This window comes from Oncorhynchus tshawytscha, linkage group LG06 (genome assembly GCF_018296145.1).
Source record: "Oncorhynchus tshawytscha isolate Ot180627B linkage group LG06, Otsh_v2.0, whole genome shotgun sequence".
NCBI lineage: Eukaryota > Metazoa > Chordata > Actinopteri > Salmoniformes > Salmonidae > Oncorhynchus > Oncorhynchus tshawytscha.
Genome location: NC_056434.1, coordinates 72,592,385 through 72,614,429, shown reverse-complemented (window position 1 = coordinate 72,614,429; position 22,045 = coordinate 72,592,385). Strand labels below are relative to the sequence as shown.

Here is a 22,045-nt window from a genome sequence, read left to right as displayed (position 1 = left end):
TGCGTCACCTGAGTGGGTTGATTCACTGATGTGGTCATCCTGTCTGGGATGGCGCCCCCCCTTGGGTTGTGCCATGGCGGAGTTCTTTGTGGGCTATACTCAGCCTTGTCTCAGGATGGTAAGTTGGTGGTTGAAGATATCCCTCTAGTGGTGTGGGGGCTGTGCTTTGGCAAAGTGGGTGGGGTTATATCCTTCCTGTTTGGCCCTGTCTGGGGTGTCCTCGGATGGGGCCACAGTGTCTCCTGACCCCTCCTGTCTCAGCCTCCAGTATTTATGCTGCAGTAGTTAATGTGTCGGGGGGCTAGGGTCAGTTTGTTATATCTGGAGTACCTCTTCTGTCCTATTCGGTGTCCTGTGTGAATCTAAGTGTGCGTTCTCTAATTCTCTCTTTCTCTTTCTCTCTCTCTCTCTCTCTCTCTCTCTCTCTCTCTCGGAGGACCTGAGCCCTAGGACCATGCCCCAGGACTACCTGACATGATGACTCCTTGCGGTCCCCAGTCCACCTGGCCGTGCTGCTGCTCCAGTTTCAACTGTTCTGCCTTATTATTATACGACCATGCTGGTCATTTATGAACATTTGAACATCTTGGCCATGTTCTGTTATAATCTCCACCCAGCACAGCCAGAAGAGGACTGGCCACCCCACATAGCCTGGTTCCTCTCTAGGTTTCTTCCTAGGTTTTGGCCTTTCTAGGGAGTTTTTCCTAGCCACCGTGCTTCTACACCTGCATTGCTTGCTGTTTGGGGTTTTAGGCTGGGTTTCTGTACAGCACTTTGAGATATCAGCTGATGTACGAAGGGCTATATAAATAAATTTGATTTGATTTGATTTGATGAACAACTCCAACTCTTAAATCAATGAGCTTTGGTTGGATTGGAACATTTGATGAATGAATTTGTTCAGAAGCCGAATTAATTTGGTCATCATCCACCACGCCACCCATAACTTCAACTCACCAGGATGCAGTGCAGACTGTTTCCAGCCACATCAGTGTTGGGGGCTTGCAGCAGGGCCCAGGTCTGACCCTTGTTATAGGTGATGAATGTCTTCACTTCATGGCCCACCAATTTGTTGGCTAGAAATATGCCATTTATTCCTTCTACCTAGAATGACAATAAGCCAAATGGATAAAACATAATAGGTATCGCATTGAGAGAGACAGTGTGTATGTCATTATTTTAAACAATAACTTCATGGTTCTGAAAAATCTTTGCTCTGTGCGAAACTACAGTGGAGATGAAATCATACACAGGAAGTATGCCTTTCAGAGGTACTAAACAAATGGTACTTAACATAGTAATATGGTACACCTAAGAACACCTTATGGAAGTTGTTCCACAGGCTGAGTGTCTTACATACACATACAATAGATGTACCTTATACAGGTCGACCAGTACATTTCCGCCTGGCTCTCTTCTGGTCCGGAGGTTCTCTAGAGACAGAGTGAAGTATACCCCTGGAGAGTCTGAGATATACAGGCTGTAGGTGTCATTCTGGTTCCACTCCTGTACAGCAGAAAACACCTGCTTCTCATTTGTACTGATGATGTGCATGTCCTGTTAGAGGAGTGAGAGATGGTGAAAGGATGAACATATGGGCAGGTAGGTAGAGACAAATAGATAGACACACAGACAGAGGGAGAGAAATATGCTGTGGAGAGAGCAAAATAACAAGTGTGCTTCAAGATGAGCAGCTTACGGCCCCCACAACATGACAGCAGTCTGAGTAAAGTGAGGCTTCAGAAATTAAAATTGTCTCACGTTCCTCAAACTGTAGCTGCATCTGTCACAAGGTATATTTGGGTAGTTTGATGCTTACCTTAGGAAGACAGTATTTGGGTAGCTGAATTCGCTTAAATGATTCCCTCATATAGGACACAAAGTAACTCGCCTGCCCTGACTTGGTAACCTGTGAAAGAAAAAAAACATCTTGCTTCAAGAGCTCTTGTGGGCTAATAAGCGTAACGCTAGCTTGTCAAGTTCATATTTTATTGAGTATGTTAAATTCATCGATGTTTCAGGCATGCTGGGCTTCATTAGAATGAATCAATTTGAAATGTCAATGATTTTAACACACTCATTTTTTACTGCACCTTGACTTGAGGTCGTGGAAGGACTGACTTACCCCACAGAAGAACTCTGTTATTTTTCAAATATTCTAGAAGTGAAAATGTAGGTACAACTTCAATCCAGTTTTGGAAAATCGAGTTTAGCCATTTCAATACAAGAATTTACAAAAAGTCTAATGAAGAAATACGTTTAAAATCAGAATTGTTTTTGTGTAATTTAGGGACTTGATGCTACAACACGGTAGGCAATACAAGTTTATACACCAACATCCCAATTAAATACTACTGTATTTACAGTTGCTGAACACATGGTTTTGTCCTTCTCTACATGTCTTAGATGTATGGCCCACACCACTTGATTTCTTATTTTCTAATCAACTAGAGGGATGGCGATTGTCTCCAAACAGACTACATTAGAGCTCTAATGGAATAATCTATCGAAAATCAATGGGCTACATTTTCACAGGCCAGATTTCTGAGGATGTTGCACTTGGCTGTTCCTTCTCCCCCAAGAGACATTCGAGAGGTGTTGAAGACTGCTTATTTCGTTGTAGCCCAATCGATAACCTCATTACTCTTTGTCAAGTTAAATCCAACTGCCCGAAGCAATGAAAGTCACAAGAAAGTCATCTGTACCGCCACAGCTCCCTGCACAACCTGGTCTCAGAGCATTTCATATTATTCTGTACAGAAATCCAAGACACTCCATTTAGTATAAGATGTTACGTTTCGAATGGTATGTAGCAATTTGTGGATGTCCATCACCCATTTTGTATGATATGTTAAGAATTACAATTTGAATTATATATTACGAATTTGCTAAATGTATGATACTTACGAATTGTAGCTAGGTGGCTAACATTAGCTAGGCTAGGGGTTAAGGGTTATGGTTAAGTTTAGGAGTTAGGTTAAAAGGTTGAGGTTAGGGTTAGGGTTAGGGGAAGGGTTAGCTAACATGCTAAGTAGTTGCAAAATATCTAAAATGTAGTAAGCCATTGAACATTTGCTAATTAGCTAAAATGTTAAAGTTGCCCGTGATGTGATTCACGTTATACACCCACCATCCACCCTGACCAACCAACCTACTTTAGTTTTTGCTTTTTAGTAACCATCTGTCTTATGTAACCATACCCAGCATAACATATCATACAAATTTGAATGTCCGGAATTGCATTTACTATGTTACACCTAGTCTATGAGACCAGGCTGCCTGCAACAAGCCAGCTGTGTCCAACTGGGCTATTTTCACCAAAATCTATGATGATGGGGTCAATTCCATCTCAACTCCAATTCGATTCCGACATTGTATTGGATCATTATTTATGACCCAGACAGTTACTAATTATTTAGAATGAGAATTATTTTGTTCATTAATCGCATTTTCAATTAAATCCCTGAATTGACATAGTTGAAACAAATCAACTTACCACTGTACAATCTACCATTTATCTACATACTCACAAAGGTGATTTTTATAGGCAAGACGCAGACCCACATAGCCATAAACCCCACATTACATGTCTGTCTCATTCTAAACCAAAAGAGAACACTTGAAGAGCACTTACTGTATGTCGTGTAAGTCTTAGCAAACCATTTCTACATCATATTATTAAATACTGTTACACAATAGGTGAACCTAAACCCTCATTAGTGCTGCAAAACTGTGTAAATGGAGGAAGAGCAAAGCTGACAGAGAAAGACAGACATCTTCAGCTGTAAATGGAAATCAATGGCAACAGGAGGCAGTAGAAATCAAATCAGTCATAATGACACACAATGTCATTGCCTAATGCGAGCCAATGTCATGTCAACCTAGTTGGCAATAACAACCCCAAACTCCATACAGATTCCTTGCCCAATTATAAGAAAAGCCTTTCAGCAGATGTGATGAAAAAAAACACTTATTTTTTTCAGCAGTCACAGAATCCTTCAACATCATAGGCAGCTTGGACAATAGATAATCAAGATCTAAGTGTAGCAGGTGTTTGGAAAGAAAGCCATTTTGTAGACTTCAACGGTACAACACTGATTGGCTGCAGCAGAAGAACAGAGTTCACAGAAAAACACAAGCCTTTTGTGAACGTATAAAATGTACCGAAGATATAGACAGATACGGTACACACCTGAACAAACACATAGTTGTCCTGAACAACCAGAGAATTTTTGTCTATGTATCCCGGGAACAGGTATTGTCTGTTTGATTCTGTGCATCGTTGAGCTCTGCACTTAACATACTGAGCACCTAACACAGAAGAGAACTAGATTAGTTGTCAGTAACAATCCTAGAAAAAAACAACCAATGAAGAGAAATCACAAATGAATGGACTTCTGTCTATCTTTAGTGGGCACTACTCTTTCCAAACCATTTCTACATTTTCTGAGGACAGGATAAAAATAGCATTCCTCTTGCACTGTGACAAAAACAAAAAAAGTGTTGATAATTCAATCATTGTCTCTCACATCACACAAGTAATAATATTTTGTCCCACCCCGGAATCTCAGTAACTGGTTTGATTGAATAAAGTCTATAGTGTTAGTGTTTTTGGAGAATCAAGGTTCTGATATGGGGCACAAGGGTCCGATTAAAGGGAAGAAATCTCTATCAATCTAATATATAAAGCTCTATATTTGTCAAGAGACTCCTACTCTGCTTTACAGTGCTTCTGGGGCCTATCCTGCAGCCCAGAATGAGCCTTATAGTCCAGTGACCTCGCTCTAAATGGGAGGCAAGGGGTCCTTGGGGTCCTGCTACTGTGGGGGAGGGAGGCAAGCTACAGAGCAGCACTCACGTCCTTTGGCGATGTGGGTCTCCATGTGGACCACATCTGCCTCTCTGTCTAGCCCAGTTTGTGCCCTGCAACATAGGAGAGAGAGTTGATGGAAAACAGAGACGAAAGAGGACAAGAGTGGGGGAGGAAGGTGAAAGGTGGAGGAAGAGGAGGTAGAGGAGGAGAATGAAAAGAGGGAAGAGGAGGACAGCAATTTAGAGGAGGACTAAGAAGAAGAAAAAGATGGGGAAGAAGGGGTGGAGGTGATGGAGGAAAAAGAGAATGGGGAAGGGGAGGACGAAGAGGAGGGGAAGAGGAGGAGGATGATGAGGAAGAGGAGGGGAGGAGGATTAGGAAGAACAGGGGGCGGAGAGGATGAGGAAGAGGAGGGGGAGGAGGATGAGGAAGAGGAGGGGGCAGACGAGCAATTTAGAAGTAGGGGGATGGCCTTAAGAGGACAGTGGTAGCCTGTGATGGACAGCCTTATTCTGTGTTTCGCTTTACAGCACAGACAACACATCTCCATTTCCTGTACGCCAACTTCCAATTTGCGCCAGCCTCAGCAATTCATCTTAATTTGTGATAGCGTAAACAAAGGGAGACAGAAGCGGGAAAGCATCCACACTACACAATTACTTAGGTTTGTGGTGCTCTCTCTCTCTCTCTCTCTCTCTCTCTCTCTCTCTCTCTCGTTTTTAACATGGTATAAAGGAAAGGTAAACTCTATTATATGTTACTATTCTAAAAACATTATATAGAGGCAAAAACATGTAATGCATTCAGTAAATACAAACAGTTAAACAATTCATCCGTGAAACCATACATTTTCCAAGCACATTATAGTCTTGTGTGGGGTGCTATTAGTCCATTCATGCTGTCCTTATTCATCAATTGTTTTGCTGTTCATGTGAGGAGGGTGTCCTCCAAACAATGCCCTTTCTTTTTCAGCTTGAGAGACACTTGGGTTTGACACATAACGTGACTGACTGTGGTAAACTGCATTACATCAATATGCCTTGTGTATGTATGTGCACTTGAAATTACAGAATGACAACTAGCAAAAACAACATGTTATTCTTGGGCTTTAGAAAGAGGAGTCCATTATTCCCGGCTACGTGATATGGGTTCAAGTACTGTAGGTTGGTTGTCATAATCTGTCAAGACCTGTTTTGACAGACACTAGTAAATCCATCTGATAGAGTTCGGTATGGATCCATACATAACCTCCATTTACTAATTAGGAAAATTACTTTGACCACACACTGCAGTTGGTCATTCAATTTACATTATGATTTAGTTTCTGTTTTTATCTTCACCAATTCGGGGCTAAAAGACAATGTGCTTTACATAATATTTTTCAACATAGCTGCAAGATAGCATTTCTAATTTGCATATGAGATTCTATATAAGATACAAATGCTAAAGGAGTGTTTCCGAAAGGAGTGTTGACAAACATGGGCAGGAATGAAATCATACCAGAAGAACCGGCCAGGAGTTACATTCTCACTAACCAACTGCCATTTTCTTCCAAAATCCATTGTGCTGTACACCTGACAAAACATGAATTTGATCAAACATTGTTACATCAAGTCTGTATATTCAACCTTTACAATTATGTTATGCAGAACAAGTGATGAAAGCGCAAAATACAAAACAGAATTACTATCTTTCAACTTTGGACTTCTTTCAACTTGAAAGACTTATTTTCCATTCAACATGGAAATAAAAGTCCTGCTGCTTAGCCTACCTTGTTGTCAGGACTGCTAGCCAGTAGCCAGTTTTCCTGAGTTGGATGAAACAGCAGACCGTCCATGTAGAAGTTAATGGGATACTTCTCGAAGCTGGCACCTTCATCTGAGCTGATGAGTACACTTTGCTCCAGCTCTGGGTCGCTAAGCATCATTATCTAAAGTACAAAAGGAAGAGAAACAGAGTATAGATTATAGTGCTCAACGGAGGATATGATTGCATGATGTCATTGTGCAGCATTAGGAATAAACAGCAGCATTAAAGCAGTTTTGATTAAAGTAAAAACGACATGATGCACCAACATCCTTTTCAATAATAAACTGATCAACAGAACATCACAGCTTGTTGTAAACTATCTTAGTGGTTTTTAGTATGGCCGTTTTAGTGAGGTAGTTAGTCATTGTGGGGTTGTAGTGAGTGTGGGGTAGTTATAGTAGGGTAGTGTGGGGGTATAGTAGAATAGTGTGAGTGTGGGGTAGTTAGTAAGGTGAGGTAGCAGAAATCTGTATAAACTGGTGTCTGGGTAGGATTATCGATTGGCACTAGGAACTAACCTGGGTGTTCTGTGTTCTTCAATGTGAATATACCAAGAATGACAATGTTGAAATATACCAAGAATGATGCTGATACTAAATGTTGAAATGTTCTTTGGTGTCCATAAACGTCAGTCTTTACTCAACAATAGTCCATAAACTTTACTTTAACATGGTCCTACAAGCCACCATCAGTTGACTTATTTCACTGGATGCCAGAGTATTTCTGGTTTAGCCAACGCTACTGAGACAACAAAGGTGTTTATTAAAGCAGAGAGAGAGAGACCCAGGCGAAGGAACAGCTGAATAAACATGTAGCTTTCTGGTTTTCACTGGAATGTGATACAAACCTTTCTCTTGTTGGTTGGGCAGACGTATAGGCAAGCCAAGGTTGACCCAACCTTTTTATTCAGTTTTATATAAGTGCTCCCATAGTCCACTGATCTGTGAACAGTAAAGAAGACCATGTAAGGAACACAGTATGAGTTGTTCTCCATTGATATGGCTGGAGTAAGTCTAATACTTAGATATCTTTTTTAAGTGCAGAGCCTGTGGTTTAACAGAAACGTGCCCGGCTGCTGCTCTTACCACATACAGTGCATTCAGAAAGTATTCACACCCCTTGACTTTTTCCACATTATGTTACGTTACAGTCTTATTCTAAAATGTATGAAATTATTTTTTCCCTCATCAATCTACACACAATGACCAAGCATTTTATTTGTACAAAAACTGAAAGAGTACATTTACATAAGTATTCAGACTCTTTCTCAGTACTTTGTAGAAGCACCTTCATCAGCGATTACAGCCTCGAGTCTTGTGGGGACGATGCTACAAGCTTGGCGGACCTGTATTTGGGGAGTTTCTCCCATTCTTCTCTGCAGATTCTCTCAAGCTCTGTCATGTTGGATGGGGAGCATCGTTGCACAGCTATTTTCAGGTCTCTCCAGAGAAGTTATATCGGGTTCAAGTCCGGGCTCTGGCTAGGCCACTCAAGGACATTCAGAGACTTGTCCCGAAGCCACTCCTGTGTTGTCTTGGCTGTGTGCTTAGGGTCGTTGTCCTGTTGGAAGGTGAACCTTCACCCCAGTCTGAGGTCCTGAGCAGGTTTTCATCAAGGATCTCTCTCTACTTTGCTGCTTTCATTTTTCCCTCGATCCTGACCAGTCTCACAGTCCCTGCCTCTGAAAAACATCCCCACAGCATGACGCTGCCACCACCATGCTTCACCGTAGGAATGGTGCCAGGTTTCCTCCAGACGTGATGCTTGGCATTCAGGCAAAAGAGTAAAATGTTGCTTCCATCAGACCAGAGATGTTTCTCATGGTCTGAGAGCCTTTAGTTGACTTTTGGCAAACACCAAGCGGGCAGTCATGTGCCTTTTACTGAGGAGTGGCTTCTGTCTGGCCACTCTACCATATAGGCCTGATTGGTAGAATGCTGCAGAGATGGTTGTACTTCTGGAAGGTTCTCCCATCTTCACAGAGGAACTCTGGACCTCTGTCAGAGTGACCATCGGGTTCTTGGTCACCTCTCTGACCAAGACCCTTCTCCCCCAAATGCTCAGTTTGGCCGGGTGGTCAGTTCTAGGAAGAGCCTTGGTGGTTCCAAACTTCTTCCATGTAAGAATGATGAAGGCCATTGTTTTCTAGGGGACCTTCAATGTTGCAGATGTTTTTTGGTACCCTTCCCCAGATCTCTGCCTCGACACAATCCTGTCTCGGAGCTCTACGGACAATTCCTTCAACCTCATGGCTTGGTTTTTTCTCTGACATGCACTGTCAACTGAAGGGCCTTATATAGACAGGTGTGTGCCATTCTGAATCATGTCCAATTAATTACACTTACCTCAGGTGGACTTTAATCAAGTTGTAGAAACATCTCAAGGATGATCAATAGAAACAGGATGCACCTGAGCTCAAATTCAAGTCTCATAGCAAAGGGTCTGAATACTTATGTAAATAAGGTATTTCTATTTTTTCTTTGTTATTATGAGGTATTGTGTGTATATTTATGAGGATTTTTTAAAATGTAATATATTTTAGAATTAGGCTGTAATGTAAAAAAATGTGGAAAAAGTCAAGGATCTGAATACTTTCCGAATGCACTGTACTTACCCTATCGAGTTCATTCCCTGCGTTTTCCCTTCTGACTCTCTCTCCAACATACCTCTCCCCCTCTGTTACATTGCTGTCTAAATCAGGGATGGGCAACTTTGATGGGGGCCACAAAAAAGCAGGTCAGCATACCCACATCCATACCCACACATGTAGCCATTTTAACGGCCGTCTTTTTGACAGCAGAGAGAAAAACATTTTAGATTTGATTTCCTGCAATTTGACACATTTTGCCATGGGGAGGAGAGACGATTTTGCAATTTTATAACAAATTTCATGCAATTCTACTTATTTTGCCATGGTTTCTATCCACAGTTTTATGCGAATAAAGTAATAGCATATGAAAAAAAATCACAACAACTTGTGATGAAAACGGGAAGTTTCGGTACAATTTTATAAAAGCCGTCTGATAGGCCTCAGGAGTAGCGCAGCGGTCACTACAGATTCTGGTTTGATCCCAGGCTTGTCGCAGCCGGCAGCAACCGGGGGACCCATGAGGCGGCGCACAATTGGCCAAGCGTCGTCCGGGTTAGAGGAAGGTCCATATGGGAGTTGCAGTGATGGGACAATAGGCCTTTATGCGCAAATATTGATAATAACCATCATATCGAAGTAAACTTGGAGTCATATGAGGATATGGTGTGTGGTCCTCCCACTACGACTTGGGAAACAATGTGGTTTATTAGGCTGAAGAACATTTTTATTATGATAAACTTCACAGGGTGGTGAAAGTGCACAGTGATCTTGATGCTCCTTTCCAATACATATTAAAGGTGTTATTCTGGTGACATGATTATCGATGCTTGACTGCTGCTGACAAAAAAAAATATATTCCATATACTGTATAATATTATCCATAATAATCCCATAATGTAGGGTAGCCTAGCCGCACAGCCTCTCTTTACTATATCTGCCAGCTGTTGAGCGCACATTCGCAGACCAGAGAAGGCACATTTGCTATTTAACGCAGTTAAAGCAGTTTTTGTGACAAAGCTATTGGTAAATGTTGAAAATGCGATGGAAACACATTGAACTTTACATTTGTATTCGGTACATGAAAACGTACACGAAAAAGTACATTTTGTGTGCATTAGTCATCACGTAGTCATTTTTATCTGCAACAAGTCAGTTTGGTCCACCAAACTGACTTGTTGCAGATAAAAATGACTACGTGATGACTAATGCACACAAAATGTACTTTTTCGTGTACACACCACTGGTGGGGAAATTTGCATATTTTCTTCATGCACATTTTACAATATTCGCATGAAAATCTGTTTTGCAAAATGGATGTGACTAGCTAGTGACTGAAATAACAAGAGAACAACTGCTGATGCACAACCACATTTCTAAATTGCGCCTTGTGTCCCCCAAAAAAAGATGTAAGGACAGTCTCTTTACATTTGATTACATTACATTCTTTCATATAATGAAGTACCTTTCAGAATTCAGTTCAACTCTGTTGTGCTTCAACTTGGTGAATTAAGTGTATTTTGTCTGGTAATTTATTTAATTGAATGAGTGTACGATTGACCTAAATCCCTGAAGCGCTTTATGAGATAACATATTTAAGCTTCTATGTCCACACAGTAGGCTATGCTGAATTGCCCCCCAGAAACAAACAAATGAAAGACATTAAAAGACATTTGCTTCTCTGAACGTTCTCTGTCCCTTATCTACAACTCCCAGTGTTGTTCTACAACAAGGGTAAATATGTCTCCCTCCCTCTCTATTCTACATAGCTCTATTACCACTCACCAAACACACAACCCACTCGTCTCTCTCAGTTCTACCTGAGCGCCTCCAAATGTAATTTCATTGCATAATTGGATAGAAACCCAGGGTCTGCTATCGCTGCTTTTGCATTAAGCTGGATCATTCCATTGGCTGTTGAGATCATTTGCAAAGGTTTCCTCCTCAACTCTTTTGTATTTGTGTCTTAGAGCTCTTCATTGCGGTTGACAAATATCCTCAACAGTAGCTGGAAAGATGGCATTGCATATGAAGCTATTACAGTGGGAAGTTCCTTCACTAAGGGAAGCAGTCATTACTTTAAAACATGTACTGCAGGAGATGCTTGTTAAGATACCTTTCGCGAGGCACCAATTGATCTTCCCATTGCCATCCAGAGTGCCCAGGGGCTATATCCATAAATCCTTTATCGTATTATTACAGATATCATTTACTCTGTTTCTTTTCATAACATTCAAATGCTTTCCTTTTTTAATATCATACTAAGAGCCTTGCCGCATCCCCCGAGGTACAGTCTAATTTACTGGCGGTGCTATTGTTAACCAGACACCTTGATGATGGAAGACCTGTACACAATATGGGCCTTCAAAACGTGTCAAGTCGGGTGTAAATCTTAGCGGTGCCTCTAGTGAAACAGAAATTAATTTGAGTCTCTCTGCTTGGTGAACTGATGGTCTTTTTGTCAGGTGTATTTTCAAAATGAAATGAGTTTCCTGTGGGCTTAGGAAAAGGTGAGAGGAAGAAATACAAGAGCCTGTATCAGCCTCCATATAATCCTTAATGAATTCCATTCTTATTTATGATGTGACAGCATACAGTAACTCAACGTACGATATAGGGTGAATGGATTGGTAGGCCTGCAGTTATTGCATGTACTGTGTGTATTGGCTCTGCAACAAATGGTTAGGGGCATTATTCAATCAAAACCAACATCAGGGAATTTCCTAGATGAGGAAAATCAACATTGACCAATAGCAAGGTAGTTAAGATAAGGCAGGTAGCCTAGTGGTTAGAGAGTCGATTTGAATCCCGGATCCGATGGGAAAAATCTGAGGGGAAGTGAGCGAGCAGCCGGAGGGTTGCTGGTATCTAAGCCTTGATGCCGTTGTGCCCTTGAAGAAGGCACTTAACCCCCCACAACAGCTCTCCGGGCGCCCAACAGTGGTGTAGTGGAGGGTAAACACAGAACACAGTTCGACCCACTTTTCCCCCCAATAGTTTACCCACCTTTTGCGGAAAAATACATTGAAAGAATAGGAAGAGTTACTTTTTTCACCTGGACTGGCGATCACAGTGTATGCAGCTATTTTATTACCGCTGCTTCACTGGCGCCCAGGGTGGCAGCCTCCTGCCCCCCGCACCTCTCCAAAACATGTACGGTGTATTCGGAAAGTATTCAGGCCGCTTGACTTTTTCCACATTTTGTTAGGTAACCGCCTTATTCTAAAATGTATTAAATTAAATGTTTTCTTCATCAATCTACACACAGTACCCCATAATGAAAAAGCAAAATCAGGTTTTTAGAAATGTTTGCGAATGTATTAAAAATAAAAACATAGATACTTTATTTACATAAGCTGTCAGGAGGGGTCAGTGGAAGCAGGTAGCTGACTAGTGGTGACTATTCAGCAGCTTGATGGTCTGGGGGTAGAAGCTATTGGCTAGTCTATTAGTTTTAGGCATGATACTCCTGTACCACCCACGTCTGAGTGATGGAAGCGGGGAGAACAGGCCATGACTTGGGAGGTCCCTGATGATCTTCTTGGCCTTCCTGCAATACCTGATGTTGTAGGTATCCTGGAGGGCAGGCAGTGTGCACCCAAAGGTGCGTTCGGCTGAGCGTACCACCCTCTGTAGTGCCTTATGGTCAGCGACGGTGGAGATGCCGTACCATGCTGTGATACAGCCCGACAGTATGCTCTCGATGGTGCCCCTGTAAATCATAGTGAGGGCTCTCGGGTACAGAACACATTTCTTTAGCCTCCAGAGGTTAAAGCGTCGCTGTCGTGCCTTCTTCACCATGGTGTCCGCGTGGTTTGAACATTTCAGCTCCTTGGAGATGTGTATGCTGAGGAACTTGAAGTTTTTGACCGCCTCCACAGCGGCCCCGTGGATGAGGATGGGGACGTGCCCAGCCTGATTACTCCTGAAGTCCATAAACAGCTCCTTTGTTTTGCTGATGTTGAGAGAGAGGTTGTTTACCTGGCACCACACCATCAGAGTGCCTACCTCCACCCTGTAGACCACCTTATTGTTGTTAGTAATCAGGCCTACTACTGTCGTTAGAGTGATGGAGTTAGAACTGTGTGAGACCACGCAGTCATGGGTATACGGGGAGTACAGGAGGGGGCGCACGCTTGTGGGGCCCCATGTTGAGGATCAGTGTGGAGGAGGTAATGTTGCATACCACCTGGGGGTGGCCCGTCACAAAGTCCAGGACCCAGTTTCATAGGGAAGTGTTCAGTCCCAGGGCCATGAACTTTGTGATGAGCTTAGAGGGCACTATGGTATTGAAGGCTGAGTTGTAGTCGATGAACAGCATCCTTACATATGCATTCCTCTTGTCCACGGGGTGAGGGCAGTGTGCAGTGCAATGGGACAGTAGGCAAATTGGATAGGTTGAGTGTGTCAGGGAGGAAGGAGTTGATATGGTCTTTGACTAGCCTCTCAAAGCACTTCATGATGACGGAAGTGAATGCTAACGGTTGGTTGTCATTCAGTTCAGTTACTTTCCCTTTCTTGGTCACAGGGATGTAAGTGAACATCTTGAAGCAGGTGCGGATAACGGCCTTAGTTAGCAAGTGATTGAAAATGTCAGAAAACACAACAGCTAGCTGGTCTGCACATGCTCCGAGGACGCGGCTAGAGATGCTGTCTGGGCCGAGAGCTTTGCTAGGGTTAACACATTTGAATTACTTACATATGTCTTCCATGGAAACCGTAAGCACATAGTCCTCGTTGTCCGCAGGGACCCCCCCCTCAGAATATTCTTGCTCATAGCGTGAGAAAAAGGTATTTGGCTTGTCTGGTAGGGCGGTGTTGGTGTCTGCGACGTGCCTGGCATTCTTTTTGTAATCAGTGATTGTTAGATACCCCTGCCAAATACGCCTCGCATCCAACCAGCTGAATTGCTCCTCCACTTTGACCCTATACTTGTTTCTCGCCATCTTGATAGATCTGCGTAGGTCGTATTTGTACTGTTTAATCATACAATTGTCCACGTTCACCTTGCTGTGTTCATTAGCAGCATCTCTCTCCTTCAGTTTCCCGACAAGGCTGCCATCAATCCACAGTTTTTGTTTCGAATACATTTTGAAAGACAGCATTGGTATCACATCGTCTATTCATTTTTTATGAATCCAGTGACTGAGTTGGTGTATTCATTGATGTTATCACCAGAGGCAACCCGGAACATATTTCAATCCACGTAATCAATGCAGTCTTGGAGCATGGATTCTGATTGGTCAGACCAGTATTGTACAGACCTGAACACCGGAAAATCCCTCTTGAGTCTTTGTTTGAAGAAGAAAAATGGAGTCATGATCAGATTTGCTGAAAGGAGGATGGGAGATTATACCCATGTCAAAAAGCCATGTAGCAGTGGACCAGCATAGAATCTCTGCTAGTTGGACAGTAACAGCACGGTTCTTAAATTACTTTTGTTAAAGTCCCCCACAATAATGAACGCTGCCTCTGTGTACCCGGTCTCCAGTTTGTTCAGGGTCCAATGAAGATATTTGAGAGCATTTTTGTTGTAGTCTTGTGGCGGGATGTACACATTTGATGACCAAGTATTCCATGTCGGGAGAGCATAAGCTCTCAAGTTCCTGCACGTTTTCCCCATCGCACCACTTGTTATTGGTCATAAAGCAGAGCCCTCCGCCTTTGTTCTTGCCAGAGAGTCCTCTTCCTACCCGCTCAAAGAACTGTAAATCCAGCTGGTTGTTATAAAATTAATTTGGATGTTGGAGGAAAGACAGCTCTTTGAAAAACAGATTATGTTGAAGAATCTGAGGTTCCTCTGGAAGGAGATCCTCGCACTGAGTTTGTCAAGTTTATTTCCCAATGATGAAACATTGGTGAATAGTATGCTCAGTAATGAAGGACGAGTCGCCCAGTGTCTCAATCTCACTAAGCCCCCCACCTTCCCCCGTCTCCCTCTCTTACAGCGTCTTCGTTTCCTATTCTCCGGTAGGACTCCCAGGCAACCCGGGGCCTCACAGGAGAACCATTGTTCCACTGTCTCCGGGAATTCGGGAAGGTCGGGTAGACGGTGAGTACCGAGCTGTGTGCTAGTCGTTTGAACAGACAGCTTGGTACTTTCAATATGTCAATACTTCTCTCAAAGACAAGTAGTGATGCAGTCAATCTCTCCTCTACTTTGAGCCAGGAGAGATTGGCATGCATGTCATTGATGTTAGCTCTCTGTGTACATTTAAGGGCTATCTGTGCAGCTCTGTTATAGGCCAAATGTAATGTGCCTATGCTCTTCTTTGTGTCACTTGACCATATGACTGGGCAGTAGTCCAGGTGTGACAAATCTAGGGCCTGTAGGACTTGTTTTGTTGATAGCAATATCAAGAAACAGGGCAACACTTTATTACAGACAGACCACTACCCATCTTAGCTACCATTGCATCAATATGTTTTGACCATGACAGTTTACAACCAGGGTTATTCCAAGAAGTTTGTAGCCTTATCACATATAAAATATATAACATTTATAAAATAATACATTGAAATGAAATTATTTTTAAAATAGAATGATAAAGCTGTAAAACATTATGCTAAATATAAACCATCAACTTAGTGAATAACATTGATGTTTATTATGAGGGTTTCAGCAAACAACATCCTTTTTTTTTACACACTTTCATTTATTTTACTATGTCAGTGTCTTTTTTGTAAATGTTTCGGCTCCAAACTGGTGGCAGGTCTGGAAAAAGTAAATAGTTGGAAGAGATGCAGTTAATTGAAAATAATGCCATTGATAATTACATGCTTTTTTAAATTAATTGCACTACTTTATCTTGAATCATATGGTCTATCCAATAAAAAAGTATGGACAATATGGACAAAGATATAAAAAATAGTCATATTATATGTGAATACATAAATGACAAAATTGACCCTAGATTACCTAGATTACAGACGATTCTGGTAACTTTGGTACATTACCAGTAACTTTGCAACCCTAATTGTTTTAGAACAGAGCCCTACAGTAGGTTCAGCACATATGAATTACCACATGTTCATGAAGTCTTACCTCCACAGAGAACTCTCAGTGAAAGCACCCAAGTTAAAGTCATACTGCTTCGTCAAGGTCAGGATCACCTAAAAATAACAACAAAAGCACTTTAATTATATGCAATTGCAGGCACATCTACTGTACGTCAATCAAATTCACTTACAACATTTATTACCTGTGTCTAACAGCATGGAATATGCACTATGATTGCTACATTACCATAAAATATAATCTTCGTAAGACAGCACAATGACAAATGATCCACAAGTTGTCTAGATCTGCCAGGCTGTTGGATGCAATGATCTGAACAGCCATGCAAGCTGTCAAGCCTTGTGACAGTCCCTCAGCGGATTCAGAAAATTGTTCAGTGAACAACAAAATGAAGTACAGCCAGTCCTCCCACCTTTCTTTCTCTCATTCGCTCAATCTCTAACTCCCCTCTCTTTCTCCTTCTCTCTCTATCCTTCAAATATATAAAATCAGATAACTTTTCATAGTGCAGACTGCAACATAAAAATGTGAACAGTCCGTATTCAACCAATAATGTGTTGATTTAGGTTTTCTAGTTCTACAAGCACTCAATTGCTGTAGTACTAGTTATGGTTGTACTCTACAAGTACATTATTTTGCTCTTATGTTGTTTTGTCTTCACAGTGGATGGGCACACAAAGTGTTTGTGGGAAGGGAAATATGGGCCATAAATGTCTACACATTCACAGAGGGCAGTGTGAAATGGTGTTCAAATGCATTATTGTCACTCCAATGGCATTATACATTTATTTGGGGAATGCTTAAGGTGCATGACAGATGATAGAGGGGTCAGACAGGAGAGAGGAGAAGGACTATACAATGGCAATTACTAAAATCATACAAACGCGTGTTTTCTACTAGAAATGCGGTGTTTGAATTCAAAATTATATTGTTTTTAGTACTTCATAGTATCTGAAATTATGTTTTCTTGAAAGAAGAATTCATTCTGGGCCATTTTACACAAATATATTTAAATAAATCATATTAGTAGTCATGCCAAAATGACTGAAGAATTACAGAAAATGATGCCTTCCTTGTCTCTTGCCTATGACTTTCAGGTCCCTCCCACTTGAATTGTAGTTTTACAGTTGAGCAATTTACTAAAAACAGATTCCATGAACATTTGGTTTAATGTTGAATAAAACTCTTCATTTACCAGAGATTGAGTTTCCATTTTTTATTGAAGGAGAAATGTACAGATTATTTAACGACTTTCTGAGCATTTAAGTAGCTAGCTCTTAGCTTTACTGCATGTGAGGGAAAGGGAACCACACAGAAGAGTTGCATGTGATGTGACTTCACCAAAGCACATCATTGGCTCCTCTAAGGACCCCCCTTCAGTAAAAAGCCATGGTGGTTTGTATTTTTCCATTTAGAAAAGCATGGATGTCTCAACATTTTCTGATAAAGGTATACATGGAATGATGTACTGCAGTTAACCCACTGTTCATAGGCCGTCATTGAAAATAAGCTTTTGTTCTTAACTGACTTGCCTAGTTAAAAAAAGAATAATTAAGTAACCAAAAATGTGTGAAACAAATCAGAATATATTCTGTATTTGAGATTCTTCAAATGAGCCACCCTTTGCCTTGTTGACAGCTTTGCACACTCTTGGCATTCTCTCAACCAGCTTCATGAGGTAGTCACCTGGAATTTATTTAAGTTAACAGGTGTGCCTTGTTAAAAGTTAATTTGTGGAATTTCATTCCTTCTTAATGCGTTTGAGCCAATCAGTTGTGTTGTGACAAATTAGTGGTGGTATACAGAATATATCCCTATTTGACAAAAGACAAAGTCCATATTATGGCAGGAACAGCTCAAATAAGCAAAGAGAAACAAAAGTCCATCATTATTTTAAGACATGAAGATGAGTCAATGCAGAAAGTTCAAGAATGTTGAAAGTTTCTTCAAGTACAGTCGCAAAACCAATCAAGCATGATGAAACTGGCTCTCATGAGGACCGCCACAGGAAAGGAAGACCCAGAGTTCCCTCTGCTGCAGAGGATAACTTCATTAGAGTTACCAGCCTCAGATTGCAGCCCAAATAAATGCTTCACAGTGTTCAAGTAACAGATACATCTCAACATCAACTGTTCAGAGGAGACTGAGTGAATCAGGCCTTCATGGTCGAATTGCTGCAAAGAAAACACTACTAAAGGACACCAATAAGAAGAAGAAACTTGCTTGGGCCAAGAAACAGAAGCAATTGACGTGAGATGTAAGATGGCGCTGGAAGAAATGGCAGCAGTTTTATGGGCGCCCAACCTATTGTGCTATTATGTGGGGGGTTTTCTCGTTATTTGTAACTTATTTTGTAAATAATGTTTCTGCAACCGTATCTTACGGCAGAAAAGAGCTTCTGGATATCAGGACAGCGATCACTCACCTCGGATTAGACAAAGATTTTTTCAACAACAAGCAAGACTCACGTGATATTCTCCAAACACCCGGCAGGGCCAACATCCTAGTTATTCGCAAGAGGAAGCGATGCAGATACAGAGGACGAAGAGCCGGATGCCTCGTCAGGACCCGCAGAAGGCGAGTAGGAAAGCTGCCGTTACCGTCAATATTACTCACCAACGTGCAATCATTGGACAATAAATTAGACGAGGTACGATCACGAGTATCCTACCAACGGGACATCAAAAACTGTAATATCCTATGTTTCACGGAATAGTGGCTGAATGACGACATGGATATTCAGCTAGCGGGAAATATACTGCACCGGCAGGATAGAACGGCATACTCCGGTAAAACGGGGGACGGGGGGGGGTCTGTGCATATCTGTAAACATCAGCTGGTGCACGAAATCTTAGGAAATCTCTAGATTTTGCTAGCCTGAAGTAGAGTATATTATGATATATTGCAGGCCACACTACTTTGCCTAGAGAGTTCTCAGCTATATTTTTCGTGGCTGTTGATTTACCACCAGAAACAGATGCTGGCACTAAGACCACACTCAGTCAGCTGTATAAGGAAATAAGCAAACAGGAAACCACTCACCCAGAGGCGGCGCTCCTAGTGGACTTTAATGCAGGGAAACTTAAATCAGTTCTACCAAATCTCTATCAACATGTAAAATGTGAAACCAGAGGGAAAACAATTCTAGATCACCTGTACTCCACACACAGAGACGCGTACAAAGCTCTCCCTCACCCTCCATTTAGTAAATCCGACCACAACTCCATCCTCCTGATTCCTGCTTACAAGCCAAATTAAAGCTGCTTCCTCACCAGTGACTCAGTCTATAAAAAAGTGGCCAGATGAAGCAGATGCTAAACTACAGGACTGTTTTGCTATCACAGACTGGAACATGTTCCGGGATTCTTCCGATGACATTGAGGAATACCCCACATCAGTCACTGGCTTTATCAATAAGTGCATCGAGGACGTCGTCCCCACAGTGACTGTACGTACATACCCCAACCAGAAGCCATGGATTACAGGCAACACTGAGCTAAAGGGTAGAGGGTAGAGCTGCCGCTTTCAAAGTGCGGGACTCTAACGTGGAAGCTTACAAGAAATCCCGCTATGGCCTGCGACAAACAATCAAACAGGCAAAGCGTCAATACAGGGCTAAGATTGAATCATACTACACCGGCTCTGACGCTCGACGGATGTGGCAGGGCTTGCAAACTATTACAGACTACAAAGGGAAGCACAGCTGTGAGCTGCCCAGTGACACGAGCCTACCAGATGAGCTAAATCACTTCTATGCTCGCTTCGAGGCAAGCAACACTGGGGCATGCATGAGAGCATCAGCTGTTCCGGACAACTGTGTGATCACGCTTGTAGCCAACATGAGTAAGACCTTTAATCAGGTCAACATACACAAGGCTGCGGGGCCAGACGGATTTCCAGGACGTGTTCTCCGGACATGTGCTGACCACCTGGCAGGTGTCTTCACTGACATTTTCAACATGTCTCTGATTGAGTCTGTAATACCAACATGTTTCAAGCAGACCACCATAGTCCCTGTGCCCAAGGACACAAAGGCAACCTGCCTAAATAACTACAGACCCGTAGCACTGACGTCCATAGCCATGAAGTGCTTTGAAAGGCTGGTAATGGCTCACATCAACACCATTATCCCAGAAACTCTGTGTGTGGGTGTGTGTGTATCCCACAACTGTTGCGAGAGAGTAAAAGATATTAGGGACCATATACAATGATTCACAATAATTGTTTGCTAATATAATAATTCCTTGCCATAATGTAAATGTGGTAATGGCGGGACTGGTGAGAGGTAAAATCTTTTGCATAAATTTCCCATATTACTACAAATATGAATAGCTAATTATGGAAAATAAGATAAAAAGGATTTAAAAAATATACATATACTGTGTATATATATACAGTACACACATATATTTTTTAATGACTATATGTAATACAAATCAAGGTGAGGGCGATGGGAAATGCATTTGGCGGTTGATCTGCTTCTGTTCTGTGGGTAGCAATGTGTGCTCTTTTCAAAGGATGCGTCCTGGTCTATCCGGGGCTATGGGATCCGGGGTGATCTGCCGGGCATTGGGATGACAACCCAACTCGGGATGAGGAGGGCTTTTAGCGGGTGGAATAGTGGGGACCAATTGGAGATTTACTTAGTAGCAATGTAATCATGGTACAGCTATATAGACACTCAATCATCATGTTACTTTTTAATGGTATGTTTACAAACATATTTTGATAAATAGAATGGAAAGTTGTGTCTCATTATGGTAAGTGGTGAAATAAGTATAGCCAGTTACAATTGTAATGGCTTGCAGATAATAAGAAAAGACAATCAGTATTTACCTGGTAAAAAGAGAAAGAATATAATATTTATTGTTTACAGGAAACTCATTCAAAAATTTTAGATGAAGTTTTGTGGAAAAAGGACTGGGGGGTGATACTAATTAACAGTCATTTTGATTCAAATGTTTAAATTGTCCAAACAGATCATCAAGGTAGATGGATTATTTTAAATATGTTATTGGACAATAAACAGATATGGCTTATTAACCTATACGGTCCAAATAATGATGATCCAAGCTTCTTTGAAAATATATAAGAATTGATTAACTCTACACTATGGTGGGGGATGTTAATACCTCTATGGACCGTAAAGGAAATCACACTACAAACTATCACCCTCAGGCACTTAAGGAAATCAGGAATGTCATGGATATATTAGAATTTGTGGATATGTAGGCTTACATATCCTGACCTAGTAAGATTTACATGGCGGAGGCTTAATCAAGCTAGTCGTCTTGATTACCTTCTTATGTCATTCTCTCTGGCATCAAAAGTTAAAGTGTTGATAGGGGACAGAATGCGGTCGGATCATTACATAATTGGCATATATATTACTCTTACAGAATTTCCACGTGGGAGAGGATATTGGAAATTTAATCAAAGCCTACTGGATGATAACTTGTTTATAACTAGGACAGAATAATTTAGAACAGACTTTTTCCCGACATAACATAGGTACAGCAGATCCCTTTATTGTATGGGACACTTTTAAATGTGCCTTTAGAGGCCATGCAATTCAGTACTCATCTATAAAACAAAAGCAATTTAGATCAAATTGAGTCCATATTACCAAAGGAAATTGAAGGTCTAACAGTCCAGTTAGATAGCAATAAAAACTGTACCATAGAGGCACAGAATAAGTCTGAATAAGTCAGAGGAAAAATAAAAATAAATGGAGGAACTTATTCAAGATCCAGTGTAATATTATAAAAATAAAGCAAACTGGATGGAATATGGGGAAAAATGCACCAAATTCTTTTTC

General features: G+C 41.5%; 1 protein-coding gene across 1 annotated transcript in view; it reads right to left on the bottom strand.

Moving 5' to 3' along the window:
* The window catches only part of LOC112253049 (VPS10 domain-containing receptor SorCS3-like), a 52,758-nt gene that overhangs the window by 16,179 nt on the left and 14,534 nt on the right, over positions 1 to 22,045 (bottom strand). Inside the window, exons 2-10 of the mRNA XM_024424917.2 lie at positions 16,255 to 16,322; positions 7,470 to 7,563; positions 6,585 to 6,743; positions 6,314 to 6,387; positions 4,859 to 4,923; positions 4,193 to 4,311; positions 1,820 to 1,909; positions 1,378 to 1,557; positions 958 to 1,104 (exon numbers count right to left, since the gene is read on the bottom strand). Of these exons, the coding sequence (XP_024280685.1) occupies positions 958 to 1,104; positions 1,378 to 1,557; positions 1,820 to 1,909; positions 4,193 to 4,311; positions 4,859 to 4,923; positions 6,314 to 6,387; positions 6,585 to 6,743; positions 7,470 to 7,563; positions 16,255 to 16,322 (996 nt within the window). The remainder of the gene's footprint in view (positions 1 to 957; positions 1,105 to 1,377; positions 1,558 to 1,819; positions 1,910 to 4,192; positions 4,312 to 4,858; positions 4,924 to 6,313; positions 6,388 to 6,584; positions 6,744 to 7,469; positions 7,564 to 16,254; positions 16,323 to 22,045) is intronic.